This window comes from Streptopelia decaocto, assembly GCF_964273445.1.
Source record: "Streptopelia decaocto genome assembly, chromosome: 2".
Lineage (NCBI taxonomy): Eukaryota > Metazoa > Chordata > Aves > Columbiformes > Columbidae > Streptopelia > Streptopelia decaocto.
Window position 1 is genome coordinate 52551423 of NC_138655.1, and position 17472 is coordinate 52568894.

Consider the following 17472-nt stretch of genomic DNA (forward strand, 5'->3'; position numbering starts at 1 on the left):
ACAGTTGCAGGCCCCTTCAAGATCCGAGCTGCAAATTTATCTTGGGTTCTTGAAAGGATCTGCTACAGCATAAAAACAGACTCACAGTAATTCGACCTTTACAGAAAATGCAGTGCTCTCCACAGCTCAGGATTCTTTGTTCAGCACTCATTTGATTAATGATGCTTGCTAACCTTAGAGATGTTAAAATCCATTAGCCTTACTTTGAACAGTGGAAGAAAAAAAAAAAAAGTAATTATTTCTTAAAAAAAAACCCCAACAAACCCACAAAAAATGGACAACCAACACAAGACTGGTAGGTGGCTATCTCAAGTCACACTAAGAACGACCATGTTTTATTCATAGTTTAACTTGCCAATGATTCGAGAAACTACCTCATCATGGGAGAATATTTCTAGCAGAATTACTGCCCTTCCAGTCAACTGCAATGACCACACTTCAGAAGAGAGACAAGCTGCTGACTCCCCATTATTATCAATCTGATTAGGTTTCCAGCGCACCTGAATAATTGCTTGAAAGTTCTCTGCAGTGTTAGAAATGATCTGCTTATCTAGATAAGATACTGTAGTTGGCCTTATTAAACTGTAGATGTAACTGAATGAAATGACAATTCATCACTCACTGGACAGCTTCTAATATCCTTCCTCATTACTCCATCCATTCAGTATTTTCCCAAAGGATTTGGGTTAAATGAACATGAAAGGTTGGTGTGCAACATCTTTGAATCTATAGCCTAAGTCATTACAGTTACAAGATATATTTATGCTTATCCCATGAGTCACCTTTCCTCATGTTGACACATGATTTATCCCACAAACTGCCTGTCTCAAAACAAAAAGAAAGAATTAATTAGAGAGTCCATGCAGATTCAAGTACTATGCCGCAGGAGAAAGACGATCGCTGAAAGAACTGTAGTCCCTACCTTGGCATGATGGAGATCTACTCCATACATGGAGAGTTTTTTGGCATTCTCCAGGAAATGCATCTCAGCCTCTGCAGGTGTCATTCCCCTGAGGAAAAGCAACCAATTTTAGTATCAGTGTTAAGGAAGCAGAGTCTGAAATAAAATCCAGCAGCTGGAAAATATTTTCAGCCTGTCAGAACTAAACTGTCCCCCTTAGATAGCTGGGTACCTACCAGAGTCAAAGCTCTGGTGCAGGCCCTGTTATCTTTCACACTGCAAAGCTCTTCTCTACCCAATGATATGGAGAGGAGCTTTGTCCAAAAAAATGTTCTTATTAGGTATACTGCAGCAGGTTTTAATACTTCCTGATGCCGTAGGATGGTAGCTGAAGGCAGGTTCCAGCCTACACTGATGCCCTCCGCCTACCTGTGGCTCTTGTGCAGCTCGATCACTTTGTCCTCCAGCTCTTTCGTGTGATTCGGCGCGAAGCGGAACTCACTGACATAGTCACTGCCATACTCATCGGGATCGTAGTCACCAAGCTCCGACTGCACGGTGTAGGAGCCCAGCAGAGCCAACGTGACGAATGAGCAAGGCAGCCGACCTGACACGATGTCATCTCTCAGCTGCAAGCAGAGGTAGTACCTGCAACGGAGCACCGAGGCGGCTTAGAAAGTGATGCTCCTCAGCTCCATCCCAAGTAGCACGGCCCAAGGAGTTCCCAGAGGCCTCAGCTCCTCTGTGAATTTGCAGACAATTCCCAAGCCCAAAGGTTTTCAGGAGTTAACAAGGATATTATTAATTAAAAAACAAAAATAATTAAAAAAAACCACCAAACCAAACCCCACCAAACCAAAAAGACAAAACCAACCAACTAAACAAAAAACCCACAAAACCCAACAAACCCAAACAAATAAAATGCAAAACAAAACCAAACAACACCAAAATAAACAAACAAACAAAACAAACCCAACCCCAACCTTTGCCTAAGGGTAGAAATGCCTAATTTATCTTTATAAAGCCGCATAGAGATTTCTTGATAAAATAAGTTATTACTTTGTTTAGTGACCTAGATGGAGAATTACCATTAAACATACCTGGCTTCTATCATAGATCACTAAGATATATAGCTACCTGATGATACTTTTCTTTAAGGAGAAAAAATAATCAAAAGAGCCAAGTACTCTTCATTGAGGGGTGGCCAAACTCCAAGTCATTCAAAAAACATAAGTTGTCTCTTGACCAAACTGTTGAGCTTTCTCAAAAAAATACATTCAAATAGTAAATGCTGTTAAAACCACAGTGATGAACAGTTCAAGAGATTACCACATAGGAGAAAACAGAAAAACGTAAGGTGTGTTGGCTTGGTGGTGAAGTCTTGGAGTTCTCAAGGGAGATTTGAGGGCAACAAGAGGAAACAAGCGATCCTTTCTTTTGGAAGACCTCTCTCTAGGTGGGAAATCTTGGCACTCTGTCTTTCTGCACAATGCCTAGGAAAGGGGACCTCTGATCTCGGCCAAAACCTTCATGCTACCTTCTAAGCAACAAGTAGTCCACAAAGCAATGAAGGTTAAAAATATCCACAGGTTGCAAAATGTTACAACAGGCTAGGGAACAGCTTGCCAATGGCACAAAACTCATCATGGCTCCTTAAGTCAAGGAGGAAACCAGGCGAAGTTTTTGTTGTTGGTGGTGTTTTTATGGGTTGTGCTTGCAATTTGCACATAAAACCAGAAAGCAAAAGTGCAAACTGCAGACCTACCTGACTTGGATAGCAGGGAGCAGCCATTCATTACCACCATATTCCCTATGTCGTGCACATTAACTGCTTACCTTGTCAAATGACATATGAAATTTACAAGCATGCTTATTCTCATCCCACTTCTTTCCTTCCATGCTTACCATTATACCAACAATAATAACTTGTTATCGCTGGCAAAACTGGGCATCGGGCATCTTTGTAAAAATTAAAATCAATGCTCAGGAACATGTACATTGGAAAAGCCTGGGTTTAGGGTTAAATTATAGAAAAGAAAGAGTCGTCTTAGCTCAGAGGGCAGACACTGTTCACAGTGTCTTCTCTGCCAAAGCATTACATATTTTCCATAAGCTCATAAGAAAAAGGAAGTTGAGGGGAATAGAAAACATTTCTTTTCTTGGATAATTCAAATGTAAGTGCTAACAAGTAGGGCTACTTAAGCCCCTTCTATAAAGGTATTTGATGTTTTAAATACCTGGTAATATCTTCAGATAGCTGGGCAGGGTCTGGAGGGTAGAATTTCACGTTAAATGCAAACTGCCAAGCACCACCTGGAAAAGAACACAAGTTCACTGAAAGTCCACTGCAAGTGTAAACAGAGATGCTTATGCTGTTTGATTACCAGAAGACTTAAAAAAATACTCCAGCCAGGCAATTCGTAAAAACAGGAAATAGTATCTTTTTCCCATACATTGTTCTGAAGATACTACTTTCTCTCTCCCAATTACAGTATTGGATCAGATTATAGAGCTCCTTTCTTATTTGGCAGTATTTCCACTGAAGCGAGGTCCCTAAGGGAGCAGTGATTTATTACTAACCCTAAAAACCCCCTCAATCCAAAAACAATGTTTACTGGAATTAACCATCTGAAAACACAGCCTATACAAGCTTTAAAAAACAAAAAGCCAAAACACAGAGGTGCTGGAAACGCCACGAGCCAGAGTACGAAGGGGCTCCAGACTGGGGTGATGTGCCAAGGTCTGACCACCCAAACCAGCTCAGAGCATCCTCTCTGAGTGCTGTCTCAGCACATAGCTCCTGCCTCCAACAGACATAAATTATTGTGCAGACAAAACTGCAAGGACAGACATGGAGAGCTTGACTGAAAACCAGTACATAACACTGGGGAATTCTTATTGAGTTTTTTCAGTCAGTTTAGGTGACTCATGCAATGGATACTGGCCTGTGTCACCACAGTTTGTGAAATTTTTTTGGAGCGTCAGCTTTAAATGTTGTAAAGAAAGAATATCAAAACTGAAAACAAACAAACAAACAAACAAACCAAAACCCAGAGTTCAACATAGCATGTAAATATAAAAGCTATTCTTGAAAAAGGGACAGGCTATACCAGTTCATCTCAAAATGCAAATAAAAAGCGGTAACAAAACGCCAAACCACAGTGTTCTTACAAGCAACACAGTTGTTTTCCAGTAAGAAGACTTTTCGCTGAAGGCTCTGTTGTGGGATATACCTCTTATTTGTACTTCTACCACATAAATTACAGTATTTCTGTAGTCAGGAAACAAAAGCCAAAGTAATGACCCTTGTGTTTTCTGAAAGGTATTGATGTCAAAATACAAATCTAACTAGAAATAAATAGATCTCTCTTGAAAAGTCTGTATTGGCTGTATAATGAGGAAGTGCTTGTGAACACTGTGAAAAACAGGACTCTATATAAACTCAACAGGGTAGAGCTTTCCCATGATCTGTAATTCAGGGGCACCTTGGGCCTAGGTAACTCCTAAAGAACAGGGCGTTTGAGGTGTATCTGGTACACTCTTCAGTAAGACATCTTATATGCTGAACAGGTCTGCTTGCCTGGAAATACTGCATGGTCATCATAACTGGGTCTTGGGGAGTGTTTGTTTAGAGGCAACAAGGAAATTTAATCCATGCAAAGCCCCATCCTCTTTGGTCATCCACACACCCAAGAAAACAGGCTTAATGTGCAAGAAGACTTCGATGTTTACCATGAGGACTTCAGCCCTTGCTAAGACTTTTATGCTCCTTGATTTTAGGAACTTTTCAACTCTCTTGGGCCATAAAAGCCAGTGGAAGGAAAATCTGGCTGGCAATGAGGATGGGGCACGGTCTCACCAGGGAGTGGACTGGCCCCAGGGTGGGGGCAGAGCCTGTGGGCGAGTGACAACTGGCCCCATCACAGAGGGAAAACAAAAATGTGTTCCTCTGGCACACACAAAATAAGTCGAACCTATGATATAGCCTGTCATGTAGCACAGATGGCTAAGACACTAGAGTAAGAGACCTTCACCCCGACTACAGGGGCTTAAAAAAAACCTAACGCTGTGCAAGTTAGTGGGTTAAAACTAATGGTGTTAGAACCAGGGGCCACACGCACAGCAACAGCCTCAGTTCTCAACCACTGGGATGAAATCTCTGTGGTCTGCAGTGGAATAACAGATATCTGAGTGTTCTACAACAGAACCAGTACTTAGCAGGATTATAAATATGTGTTTTGGAAAGTATAATGGGTAACAGCCCTCCTTTTCCACCGTTATCCTGTTCTAAACTTCTGCGATGAATTGTACAGAGCAAGCAAATTATAGCTGTCATCTTCTGCAAATACAACTGTCCCCTGTGTCAAGTCCAGGACGAGACTCTTCTGCCCTGCTTAATCTCTTGCTGTCACAATCTTTCATTGTCTATCTCATGGTTTGGGTACATATTAAATGCCTTTAAAACCAGTGGTGTGGAGCTGAGCTGCTTGGATTGACTGCGCAACCTGACTCATTGACATCTACAGCACCTTCATCTCCAGATCCATCTTCTCAAGAGATTAAAAAAGGCAGATTTTCATTACTTTTTATTGCAGATCACTTGCTTTTAATGAAAATAATACTGGTGAAATACTGTGGTTGCTCACAGTAAGCAGGGAAGTTTTGCAGCCGGTGTAAATTAACTCTTTGAATCTTGAAGAGGGAAGTAATTCCCTTGCCAGGCCTGACCCAACAAACTACCAGAGGTATTTGTTTGTGAAAGCACAAGTGCTAGAAGAGATCATTTACAAAATATGTGAAGAAAAAAACTACTGAGGCTGCCCAAAGAAGACACACAAATATTTCATCAACTTTAAAAAGTGAGGTGGGGGAAAAAGAAGGCAGGTCAAATTTTGAGCTTGGCAGTCTTGACAAGGTTTTCTCTTGAGAGGTTTTTGAATTTCTAATGTAGCAGACAGCCAAATTTAACAACCGAGCTTTTTAAAATATTCATGTGAAGCAGAAAATTGTCTGGCTCTCTGTGAACTGAATGGTCATTTTAGGAGCAAAGTTCAAGCTTCTGAAACGTAGGAAGGAAAGATATTTTAGATAGAGTGCTATCTTTGTACCAGTGAAGTATTTCAGTATGGGGCATAAGCAGCATTACTGGATATGATTTAAATATCAGTAATGCAAAGAAATAATTTATATACGTGGCCTAGACCCTAAGGTTATGTTGCTTAATGTCAAACTTTGGGTTTTTGCATCTCTGCAAATGTCAAGTTGTTTTCAGCAATGCAAGTTCATGCGTTATTAGCCTTAGTAACTGCCTATGTTCATTAAGGTCTAAAATACCTAAAAGATGCGGGTAATTCCTTTGCCAGAGACCCGTGACAGGATGCAAAAGAAGACTGTGAAATAGACTTTGATGTGGTGAGGGGCTGGGGAGAGAGGGCTGCTAAGCCTCCAGTGCTGGGACACCCCGGTGGCACGAGCCCTTTAAGTGGGTAGTGACCCCAGCGGTTTGGGAACAAGCCCAGAGGACCAGAGGGGCTGGACAGTGATGGGCAGGTGGTACTATGACACACCACTCGTGCGGCAAGGAGCCCCCTCTGCCTCTCGCATCCCTGCTTGTGTCACAAGCGTCCAATGTCTTTGAAGACACAGATTGCAGTTTGGAGGGAAACACTTTATTGTGTAGATTTTGGGGTCTGGATACACCAGAATGAAACTTTTCCAGACATGCTAAAAGAAACACATGAACGATAACAAACTTACTTCGGATCTGCTTCTTGATTTCCTTGGCGGGGTCCAACCAGTTCTGCAAATAAAATGATTCCTTTTTTCAATTTGAATTAAAAAACACAAAAAAACATTATTATTAAAACAGAGCTATGAATCAAAGCTAGAACACCCCTTTTCTCCTTGACGCAGCAATAGGCAGGGGTAACACTAACTCTCAAGATGTGTCTCTGGGTAGAAACAGGATTTTTATTAACCTTCCCAGATGCTGAGAGGCTGAATGGTTCAAAATAAAAAATTAAAAAATAGAAATTAGTAAAATACATGCACAGAAACCTTTTTCCAAATGGGAAAACAAAACTTCTACTAGCTACTAGGTGTGGGGGGGGTGTTCATGTGTTTTGTTTTGTTTTGTTGTTGTTGTTTTGTTTTGTTTTTTTTCTTTTAGCTGGTTGGTTGGGGTTTTTTTTGTTCTAATCCTGAAAGGGCTGAAACGCCTTGCTAGAGGACAACCAGTGTGGCATAGGGTACTGCCCCATTTGCAACATGGCTTGGGCACAAGGTGCAACTAGAGGCAGCACTGTGACTGCCCCCATCCATGCTGTGCAGAACTCAGTGACCACAGAAGACAAAACCCCTGCTGAGGATGTGGGGAGTTATCACTGTGTTGACTCCATGGATGTTGAGGATCAGATGAAATTCTCCTGGAAGAGGTACACAGGAGCTTGGGGTCTCTCGGTGGCACTGCTGCAGCCAGAGCTTGCAATTTATAGAGCAGCCTGCTCCGTATCTGCTTCTTGGGCACTGGGAGAAAAAGGCCCTGCACTTCTGTCTTGCCTTCTAACAGAATGAAATTAACATTTAAAATGTGTGACACAGCCCAGAACAAAAAGTTTTCTTTCCCTAGGAAAGTTCCACTTTCTCCAAAGAAAGATAAACAAATGCATCAGAGAAAAAAAAATACTAGAGAAATATCAACCAAGCAGAACACAACAATCCCCCCCTAAACAAAAACAACCAGTTTGCAGCTGTCCAAACCTCGTCTGTGGGGCAAAACATGAGCCTGGAGAGCTCCAGCTATTGCTGAGCACAAAAGCACACCATGCACCAAGAAATTAAAGATTCATCAGGATTTCTGTTTTCAAAGATGACATGTGATATGGACACGTATTGTGTGGCTGGACATTATCTAGCAGAGGATATGCATGTTGATCAATAAATGTGGTGGCAGCTATTATTCTTTTAGCTGTTTAGCTCTGTAAAGTAACTGGCAGTCTACAAATGCTTAGTACTTCTAAACTACCTGTTAATAATGAATACATTTTCCTCTCTCCAAAACAGGAAAGCACACCTATCTGGCAATGCTCTTAAACACCTGTATAACTTTTAACACAACTCAAAACTAAGCATATGCTAGAGTTATCTTTTACTGGCATGGACCAAGTGTCTGCTTAAGTGATTTTCTGAATCAGAAACAAAATCCTTATACCTAAAAGTCTGTAAAGAAAGCAGAAAATAGAGAAAAAAAGGACTGTTTTCTTCTGTATGATATATAACTGAAACAAAGGTAAGCCTAGAAAATAAAACTGTTGTTCTTACAAGACATGAATAGCTGAAGAAGCAGTAATAGCTTCAGGCCATGCAAAGCACAAAAATCCTTCACCTGCTGGGCTACAGCACATATTGCTAAAAGGTTTTGTTACTGGTTTCTTTCAAACTATTTAAATTAAAATGCCAAAACCACACAGCGTAGTTTAAATTATCCTTTGATACTCTCTCTTTCATCATAGCATGTCCAAAATAATACACATATATATATTATCTCTCTCACCTGCACATTAGATCATCTTGGACACTGTTAATACACAGCTTTTTATAATACTGAAGTTGAGATGCAGACAAGCAGAGTGTGATTCACTACTGCTGCCAACTGCTTCTGAAGACTTATGTCTTTAGCCAAATCAACAATAACACTCAGATAAAGTAAGTAAGACTTAAAGCCTCACTTTATCTTAGCAGTTAGCAGGAGCAGTCAATCAACTCCTGCCTATCGGTATCCCAACCACAGTATGATAAAGCCATATTTTAGTATTATATGTTTAGTAGTGTATCTATGAATGTAAATCTGACTTTCATCTCTGGCAGTAATGAAATAAATCATACTAGAACCAGCTATAGGATTAACTTCTTTCATGTCATAAATAGTCAACACAGAAGGAAGCCAGGGAAACATAGGAAATGCTCTCAAGAGGCATTTACAAAAAACAATAGCTCAAGTTATGTCTATGGATCTTGGCAAAGAAAATCAAAAGAAGTTCTGGACTGTTTGCAACTGCGTGGGGGATGTCTCAGGGAAGCTCTGACATCCACATCCCAAAGACCACCAACAGTTTTGTGGTTTACCTTTTGGTTTTCTGTGTCTCTGTATGTTAGCCCAAAGTAGTCTTTTTCCAAAAGGTTCAGATGCTCACACACCTTGTCAAATAGCACTTGACCTCTGGAACGTTTCTGTTGGAAATGAATAGGAATTAAAAAATCGCGTTTGCAATATAAAGTAACGTAAGCATTAAAATAACACCTTTTATGTTTAATCCTCAAATCAATAACCTCAAAATTATTTGATTCAATATTTCCATCTTTGAAACCTATTGACCGTCTTAACAATCTGCTGAATGTGGCAAATCTGCTTTCCGTAAAAGTTCATGTCTTCTTGAGGAGATAAAAATAAGTCAATACATGTCATGTTTCAAGTTTCAATGAAAACATCTCTTCTGTCTTTCAGAAACTGCAACTTCAAATGCATGCTGAGGTCACACTGCAGCAAACCCAAGCATTCTTTGTGTGCAACAGTAGCAGCAAACAACAGTACGAAATATTCCTGATCGGGGACTATCAGAGCTGTGACTTGGGGTGACCCACTAGAGAAAAAAACAAACATGGAGATATTTCTTGCCTCAGTAACAAGGCAAACTAATTCCAGGATCCTTTTTTATCTAATATATGAGGAAATGCAATATACTGTCTACTGAAATCACCAGAAGAGCCCTCCCTGGGAAGGTAGCTGGGTGAGAAAAGAGTTTCTAGTGTCCCAGTAACCTTCTTTACTGATAATACGTTGGATGAGATGATCTCTCACTGTTAACAGCCAGCACCCTTAGCAAAAGCTTTGTCGTATCTCTCATATGGGATGGTAAAAATTCAGGTCATCCTAGGTCTCAGTGTTTTATATGACACTGAGAAAAACTCTCCAAAAAAACAAACACAGAGAGAAACATCCTCTTTATAAGCCACATGTGCCAACTTTGATATGCATTTATTATGATAAACAATTCAAAATCATTTAGGCCACTGTTTCATCACTGCCTGCTTCCCTAAGTGCAACTCAGCTAAAGGGAAAAAAAAAATCTCCCCTCTTCATATCAAACACATGGATATATGAATATTTTAGTTGCTGTCAGCACTGCAGTTTCTTTATCCATGGCACACACGTGACTTGAAACAGAATGGAAATACGCTACTTGCTTCAAAGGCAGAGGAGGAGGCTAACACAAAAGAGGAGAGAACGCTGCCTCTGAATTTAGGCACCTCCGCTGACTGATCTGTGCCTGGACGGTGCTGCCAGCCCAGCAGCCTTGGCCGTGGGGGGATGGACATTTCACAATCCAAGCTGACACAGCTATGCCAACAAACCCGTGGAGCCCAACACTGGCCTCAAACTATTTTAGAAGTGGTAAGCAAGCCAAGAGAAAAGAAAAAATAAAAAAGAGGAGTTGAATGTTGCTTCCTAACACCCCGTGAAAACATTATGAGACACGATGGGGTTATGCAGTGTATCCTAATTTATATTAAATGTGGTATTTCTATTGGGGCTCTGATGGCATATGAGAAAGGAAGCAGGGATATAGTCTCTACATTTTTATCAATGGAGAAACTGAAGAGTGTGGCTGGTAAGAGTCTAGCAAGTGTTCTCCAAACGAGAAAAAAACGGGCACGGAAGTGTACTGTGAGCGTATTGCTGTAACTTCATTTACGGTGACTTCCAGCATCATTTGAGCTCACAGATCGAGGGCCTTGTTCTACTTGTCATACACTTTCCACCCTGTCGTAGGAAGCATAAATATACCCCAGGTCCTTTATAATTTCAAACAAATGTTTAGCTAATTCTTCACGGCCCATACTTGGAAGTAAATAATAAAAGGTTAGTGGTTTTATACTTGAGGCTCTATGGAGAGGATCAGGTGGATAAGAAAAGATCTGACTACTGGTGTGCAGAGAGGAACCAACTTGGAGATTTCAAGCCAAAATAGTCACATTTCTGCTATAAGCAAGCAATGCTGTATTTTTCAAAATTTCTTGCTTTTCTACTTGGTAACAAACCAAGTAGTTATAATGAATGAAATAAGCAGGTTAACTCTAAAGGACATCTGCTTTGAGAAACACTATGTCTGCACCATCGCACCATTTATATGTATTTGAATTGTGACACTTCAATGTCCTCTTAAGAGGAGTCATATGAGGCCAACACAGGAGCTGGTTTATGTGGCTGATCCATGCAGCTACATAGATGTCAGCTTTGACTAAGACTAGCTAGAAGCTGCAAGGTACAGTGTTTTAATAACGAATTGGAGGAAACAGTTGTGTGGGGCTGTGCTGTAATAAAAAACAACCAACTGACCACAAAAAGCCCCAGCGCTCAGAATTTCTTGTTTGGCTATACATCACAGGTGAGGATAAGTATGGCAAGCCTGGAAAAATTTACACGTCTCATTTTTTGTCCATGACTAAATGGATCTTCCTCCTACTGTAGGAAGATGCTCAAGTTGTATTCAGCCTCTTCTCACAAGAGGATATGGGAAAGCCCTGCCAGAAGATGTCAGAAATACCACATATAACTAACAGCCCTTCCTGGTCAGGGTCTTCTCTTCACCAGACACCAGGTGTGAAGTGGTGATGGCTGAGGGGAAATCCTAACAGGACCACTTTCCTTCTCCACAGAAATGCCCACCGGCATCCAGACAGATGAGCCTCACATGTTGCGGCTGCCACCTGCTACTCCTGAGTGCCTCTTCCCAGGTCAGAGCTGACCTGTGGGAGCAGGATTTAGGGGGCTCCTATCATTTGGGGAGTGGGGGCTGCCTGGCAACATAGCCAGCACTGAGGCCCTCCAAATCCTCATGTACCTGCGTATCTGCAGCTCTGCTGCTCTGTAACTATGCAGCATTAGCACACACCCCCTCTTTCTAGAACAACATTGCACAAATGCACAGTGAAGGAAAACTACTGGATTAATCCATGAGAAATTAAGAGGTTTAGTTAGGAACACATAATTAAAGCAACTAAACAGACATCCTGTGCTCTTGTTAATTGCTTTTAATTTACCATGTGCCCAAATAAGCATGACAGACAAGGTATAGGTAAAATTGCTTTGCCAGTGATAGATTAGGACGAAGAGGAGGAGAGAAAAGTCAAGTTACAAAGTCATACAGCTCCTCAACCTTTGCTTTGCACCATTTAGGGGTGACAAGTCTGAGGAAATGAAAGACTGACTGCTGGTTACTGTGGATCACAGGTTAATGCCAAAAATGCCAACCAATTCTCAGCAATCCAAAATATGTGGATTAAAAAAAATTAAAGAATATCAGACTTTGTGCTATCAAATATTGTCCATATAACAGAAGAGTTTTTCTGAAAGGTAAATATGGTGAGATTCTCCTTCAGAAATATTCTTAGCTATTTTTCAGGCATGAATGGGATGAAATGAAATGTGCAGATGTGGAAAAAAAAAGAGGCACTTTGCTTTAGGTTTGGGAAATCAAGACTATAGAAAGAATGCAAAACATAGATTAAATGCTATAAATGAGTACAAAAGTCTGGGAGCAAAAACTTTACACTTTTCACAGCCTCCTCCCTGCAGCTCTATAAAGTCCACAGCTCTTGCTTGAAGCTGGAATGGGAATAAACAGACTCCTGATCAAGCTCCCAGAGACAAGAGCCAGCAGCAGCAAACTTGGCACATCTGCACCCACCAGCAACTCCCACACGCAGGGGAGAGGAGAAGCTGCCTCTCTCCTTGCCAGCTTATCCTCGGTTTTGGAGCTGAGCTTGTCCCTCCTTGGGAGGCCAAAGGCCACAAAAGGCTCTCCCGTCCTGTGACTGGCTTCTCCAGAAAGAGTCCACATTCAAATCTCTCTACATTGGCTTCCTCAGCTCATATCCCTCCATCACACCCCTGGCTCCTTACAAGATCACCACAACAAGATAACACATTGTACATCACTGACAGAGAGGAATCCAAAAATTAAGTACTTCCATCCTAGCTCTGCCTGGATAACAAGATTATTATAAATTCAATTATTCTTATTGGTGAACTTTTGGGTATCATGTCTGTTATTTCTTAACGAAGAAAAATAATGAGTTTTCCTTTATTATGATTAAGCCCATAAGCTGTAATGTAGTTATGATAAACAAACATTATTAAAGTGAAAAAATGCAAGTCTTTGTTATAGTTACGTTGTCATCTCAGTCACAAAGAATGTATTGTGCATCAATACAATCCCAGAATCACTGAGGCTGGCGGGCACCTCTGGAGACTGCCTACTCCAACCCTCCTGCTCAAGCAGGGCCACCTACAGCAGGTAGCTCAGGTTCATGTCCACTTGGGCTCTGAATATCTCCAAGGATAGAGGCTCCATAGCCTGCACAGGCAACCTGTGTCAGTGTTTGACCACCCTCATAGTAGCCTTTTATTTCTTATATTTAAACAGAATTTCCTCTATTTCACTTTGTGCTCATTGCCTCTTGTCCTGGCACTGGGTACTGCTCAGCACAGTCTGACCCTGCCTTCTTTACCCCTCCCATCAGATATTAGTACACATTGGTAAGATCTCCCTGAGCCTTCTCCAGGCTGAGCTGTCCCAGCTCTCTCAGCCTTTCCTTATATGTAAAATGCTCCAGTCCATCTTCTTGATGGACCCTCTCCAGTGAGTCCATGTTTGTCTGGTAATGGGGAGCCCAGAACTGGACCCAGTACTCCAACTGTGTCCTCACCAGTGCTGAATAGAGGGGAAGGATCACCTCTCTTAACCTACTGGCAACACTGCCTAATGTGGCCCATCATGGCACCAGCCATCATGGCACATTGTTGACTCTTGCTCACCTTGTTGTCCAGCATGACACTCAGGTAACAATAAACTCTGAATTGCAGCAATCAGGCTACCCAAATCATGTTACTGTGATAAGCAATGAGGATAATTACATGGGAAAAGAGCAATCAACAAAGATGTGACACCAACTTCCTTGTCATGTAGGCACTAGTAAGACCCCAGGACCCCTCTTTGCTATTTAATGAGATACAGGGAAGAGATCAGAAAGATTTCAAATGTTATATGCTGGACAATGCTTCCCAGACTGGAAGCTAGTTGAACCAGAGAAAAAATTTATCAGGATCCAGAACTGATGCCTCCAAGGGGCAAATTTTTCCTCTGTGCAAGACTGTAGTCTTGGCTGCCCCATGCCAGAAGGCACTGTTTCTCAGAAATGTGTCCTTCAAACTTCTGTGGCTCCCAGTCTGGCCATCCTGCCCCTGAAACATGACCATATGCAACCTTCTTGTGGGGCATTTTGGAACCCACCTTGGTGATACAGCCTGAGCCTCTTAACTGATGCACCCTCACACCAAACAACAAACTGTTGTTTGCTGCGTAACCTCCAGCCTACTGGACCAGTCATCTTTCCTAGCTTTATTCCAGCAAAGAGGTGTCTGTGCTGAGGACCTCTTGCCACCTGCGATTCTGCCTGACTGAATCCAACCCTATGTCTGACAGATTCTCCCCAGAGGGGCAATGCTGCACTGGCACCAGTATCTCAGCAAGGCTGAGGAGCCTCTTTTCTTGGGGGGTTTCAAGGCATTGGCCTGGTAATGCCACAGCTGACCTGACCCAAACGGCCTCCCCAGTCCCTTCCAACCAGCACGGCTGTGATAATGGGATCCCTGTGCACCTCCACAGACACTAAGGAGTTAATCGTCATATACCTGCTTAAAGTGTAGAGTGTTAGTCTACTCTAGTAGTCTATTTTTACTCATGAGCAGATTACCTTCCTCTCACTGATAGGGAACGAGGAGGAGCTGAAGAGCAGAAAATGGCCCTCTCAGCTTTCTAGAAATGAAAGCTACTGCAACCTCCAAAGTGTTGTATTTTGGAGCAGTTCTATTTTTGCATCCAATGCTGCAGACTCATGTGGATGCAAAATGCTGAGCAAGGGCCCTCTGCAGCATGCAGGTATGTCCCTCCCATCTGAAAGCAATTACAAGAGATCACATTCAGATCAAATTTTACAGGCAAGAGAAAACTTGAAGAAAGAATCTCACAGCCAAACAGCTATCACAGGATTCATTTTTGCCACAAATAAACCATCATCTCCACTGCACAGTAACCGCAAGGTCAGGGCACCCCAAGGAATTGAAACTTCACTTCCCTTTCTGTTCAGTCAAGGAGCACAGCAAGATGAAAAAGTATCACAGCTGTAAGCCTGGATTTTAAATGGAAAGAGTTTGCATATATCTTTCTGCACTAATACATATGCAAACACAGCATCTCCACTTTCCTCAGAAAAGCTGTCAAGCTGCCAGCAAGCAACACCACACTAGCACTGGCCTGGTGTTAAACTCTGTACAATTACTGTAATAACTCTAGTTGGAGTCACTGGAAGAAGGACAAACAGATTAGTATCATGAAATCCTGGTAGGGATAATTGGACTTTAACTGATGTTGAGGTTATCTGGTTCACATTCCTAATTAGCATTTGCACTTTCCCGTGGATCTTAACAATGCACTGTATAAACACGTGGGCTGGCTCTAGCCTTGCATGCTGTAATGGCATGTGGCTGTACTAACCTCTTCCTTTTCCCCTGTTCTTTCTGGTGAGGAAGTATTAGCTTATTTTTTCATTTGCAATGTGCATGATGCAAAAAATTCCAATTCTGTCCAGACTACTGATTTTATTTTACTCTTTTGATTTAAGTTGCATTTTGCAAGCTATTTTGGTCAACACTTTGGTTTCTGCACTGCATGGGCCACATGGTGGTCTCCTCTGTGCAAATGCAAGGAAAACACCCATAAAAGTTAAAATGTTTATGGCAACAAATAACTAGCATGCAGTAGGGCAAGTTTCTCCGTCCCCATATTGCAACTTCTGCAATTATTCTTGCAACACAGACAAGAGTAAACGATTAACTGGCTGTCAGTAACACTTTGTACTTGCCACAGTGAGCACTCTCTCCCCACAAATTCCCCCAGCTGAGTCTCCAAGCCGGTGAATTCCAGTCTCCTGACAACACACTTTCTCATTCCTTCCTTGTGAATTATCCAATTTACACAAAAATACCCCCAATCCCAGGAAAACAAACAAAACAAAACCAAGCCCAAAAAACCATCACTTGTGCAAACAGCGACTACCTGCAAGCTAAAGTGATCAAGTGTATGCAGGCTTCCAAAATCACTTTTGTATTGAGAACATCATTTCTGGGGGAAGGGCCTGGAATGTCACATATATGTCATAAGCTAATATGCATAGGCAAATATGTGCATAATGTAATGCACATAATATAGATTCATAGAAGGGTTTAGGTTGGAAGGGACCTACAAAGGTCATCTAGCCCAATTCCCCTGCCATGAGCAGGGACATCTTCAACTAGATCAGGTTGCTCAGAGCCCCGTCCAGCCTGGCCTTGAACGTCTCCAGGGATGGGGCATTTACCACCTCTCTGGGCAACCTGGACCAGTGTTTCACCACCCTCATTGTAAAACAATTCTTCTTCATGTCCAGCCAGAATCTCCTCTCCTTTAGTTTAAAAACATTACTCTTTGTCCTATCACAACAGGCTGTGCTAAAATGTCTGTCCCTATCTTTCTTGTAGGCACCTTTTAAGTACTGAAAGGCCACAATAAGGTCTCCCCAGAGCCCCCTCTTCTCCAGGCTGAATAACCTCAACTCTCTCAGCCTGTCCTCACTGTAGAGCTGTTCTAGCCCTCTGGTCACTTTTGTGGCCTCCTCTGACCCCTCTCCAACAGGTCCATGTCTTTCCTGTATTGAGGGCTCCAGAGCTGGACACAGAACTCCAGGTGGGGCCTCACCAGAGTGCAGTAGGTGTATGCACAAACATATACGAATTTAAAAGTGAATGTTCAGTGTGGTTCCAAATGCAGAGCAGCTGGTGACCATACCACAGCACTTCTCCATCTGTGGAGAGTCAATCAGAGCTCTTAAAATCACACAGTCACTCTGGTAAGGAGTGTATTTTTATCTGTGAATTAAACAAAATCTACATACTATGTTATTTCCCATGTTTATTTCTGAAAGATTTTGAGCTGGTCAAGATATAAAGTGATGAACTGAGAAATTCTAGAATCTAATCACTGCACTTCAGGCCAGAAAATTTCCAAATAGAGAGAATGTGCTTTCGAACAAATATTGATTAAAGGTGAAAAAAAAAATAGCAGAAGGTTTATTTTTCCCAGGGAAGATAAATGAAAGAAGTCATTCCAAAGAAGTTTAACTTCATTTCACTTTTCTACATTTTTAATTTGTGTTTTCAAAGGATTTGCTCTTGTGTTGTTTACAATTCTCTGCAGTTTCTCTCCATGGGGAAAAGAGGATGAAGGAGAAAGGTAACAGAAGAGAAAAGAAACCTTGAATTTCTTCAAATTCATCGTTTCTCAACTGAAGTCCCCAGCTAGAAGCTAAATGGGGAGCATCCAGGAAGAAGAATAGATGGAGAATCTTTACTGGAGTGTTAATTGGCAGAAAATCAACAATTTTTCCTCTGGTTTACTGAAGCACATCTTAGAGAT

At 41.7% G+C, this 17472-nt stretch overlaps 1 protein-coding gene across 6 annotated transcripts in view; it reads right to left on the minus strand.

The window, feature by feature from the left end:
- The window catches only part of EPB41L3 (erythrocyte membrane protein band 4.1 like 3), a 102118-nt gene that overhangs the window by 34720 nt on the left and 49926 nt on the right, over positions 1 to 17472 (minus strand). For all 6 annotated transcript variants that reach the window (XM_082046336.1, XM_082046333.1, XM_082046335.1 and 3 more), the window contains exons 4-8: positions 9026 to 9130; positions 6659 to 6701; positions 3139 to 3214; positions 1331 to 1549; positions 923 to 1010 (exon numbers count right to left, since the gene is read on the minus strand). In XM_082046336.1, coding sequence (XP_081902462.1) covers positions 923 to 1010; positions 1331 to 1549; positions 3139 to 3214; positions 6659 to 6701; positions 9026 to 9130 — 531 coding nt within the window. The remainder of the gene's footprint in view (positions 1 to 922; positions 1011 to 1330; positions 1550 to 3138; positions 3215 to 6658; positions 6702 to 9025; positions 9131 to 17472) is intronic.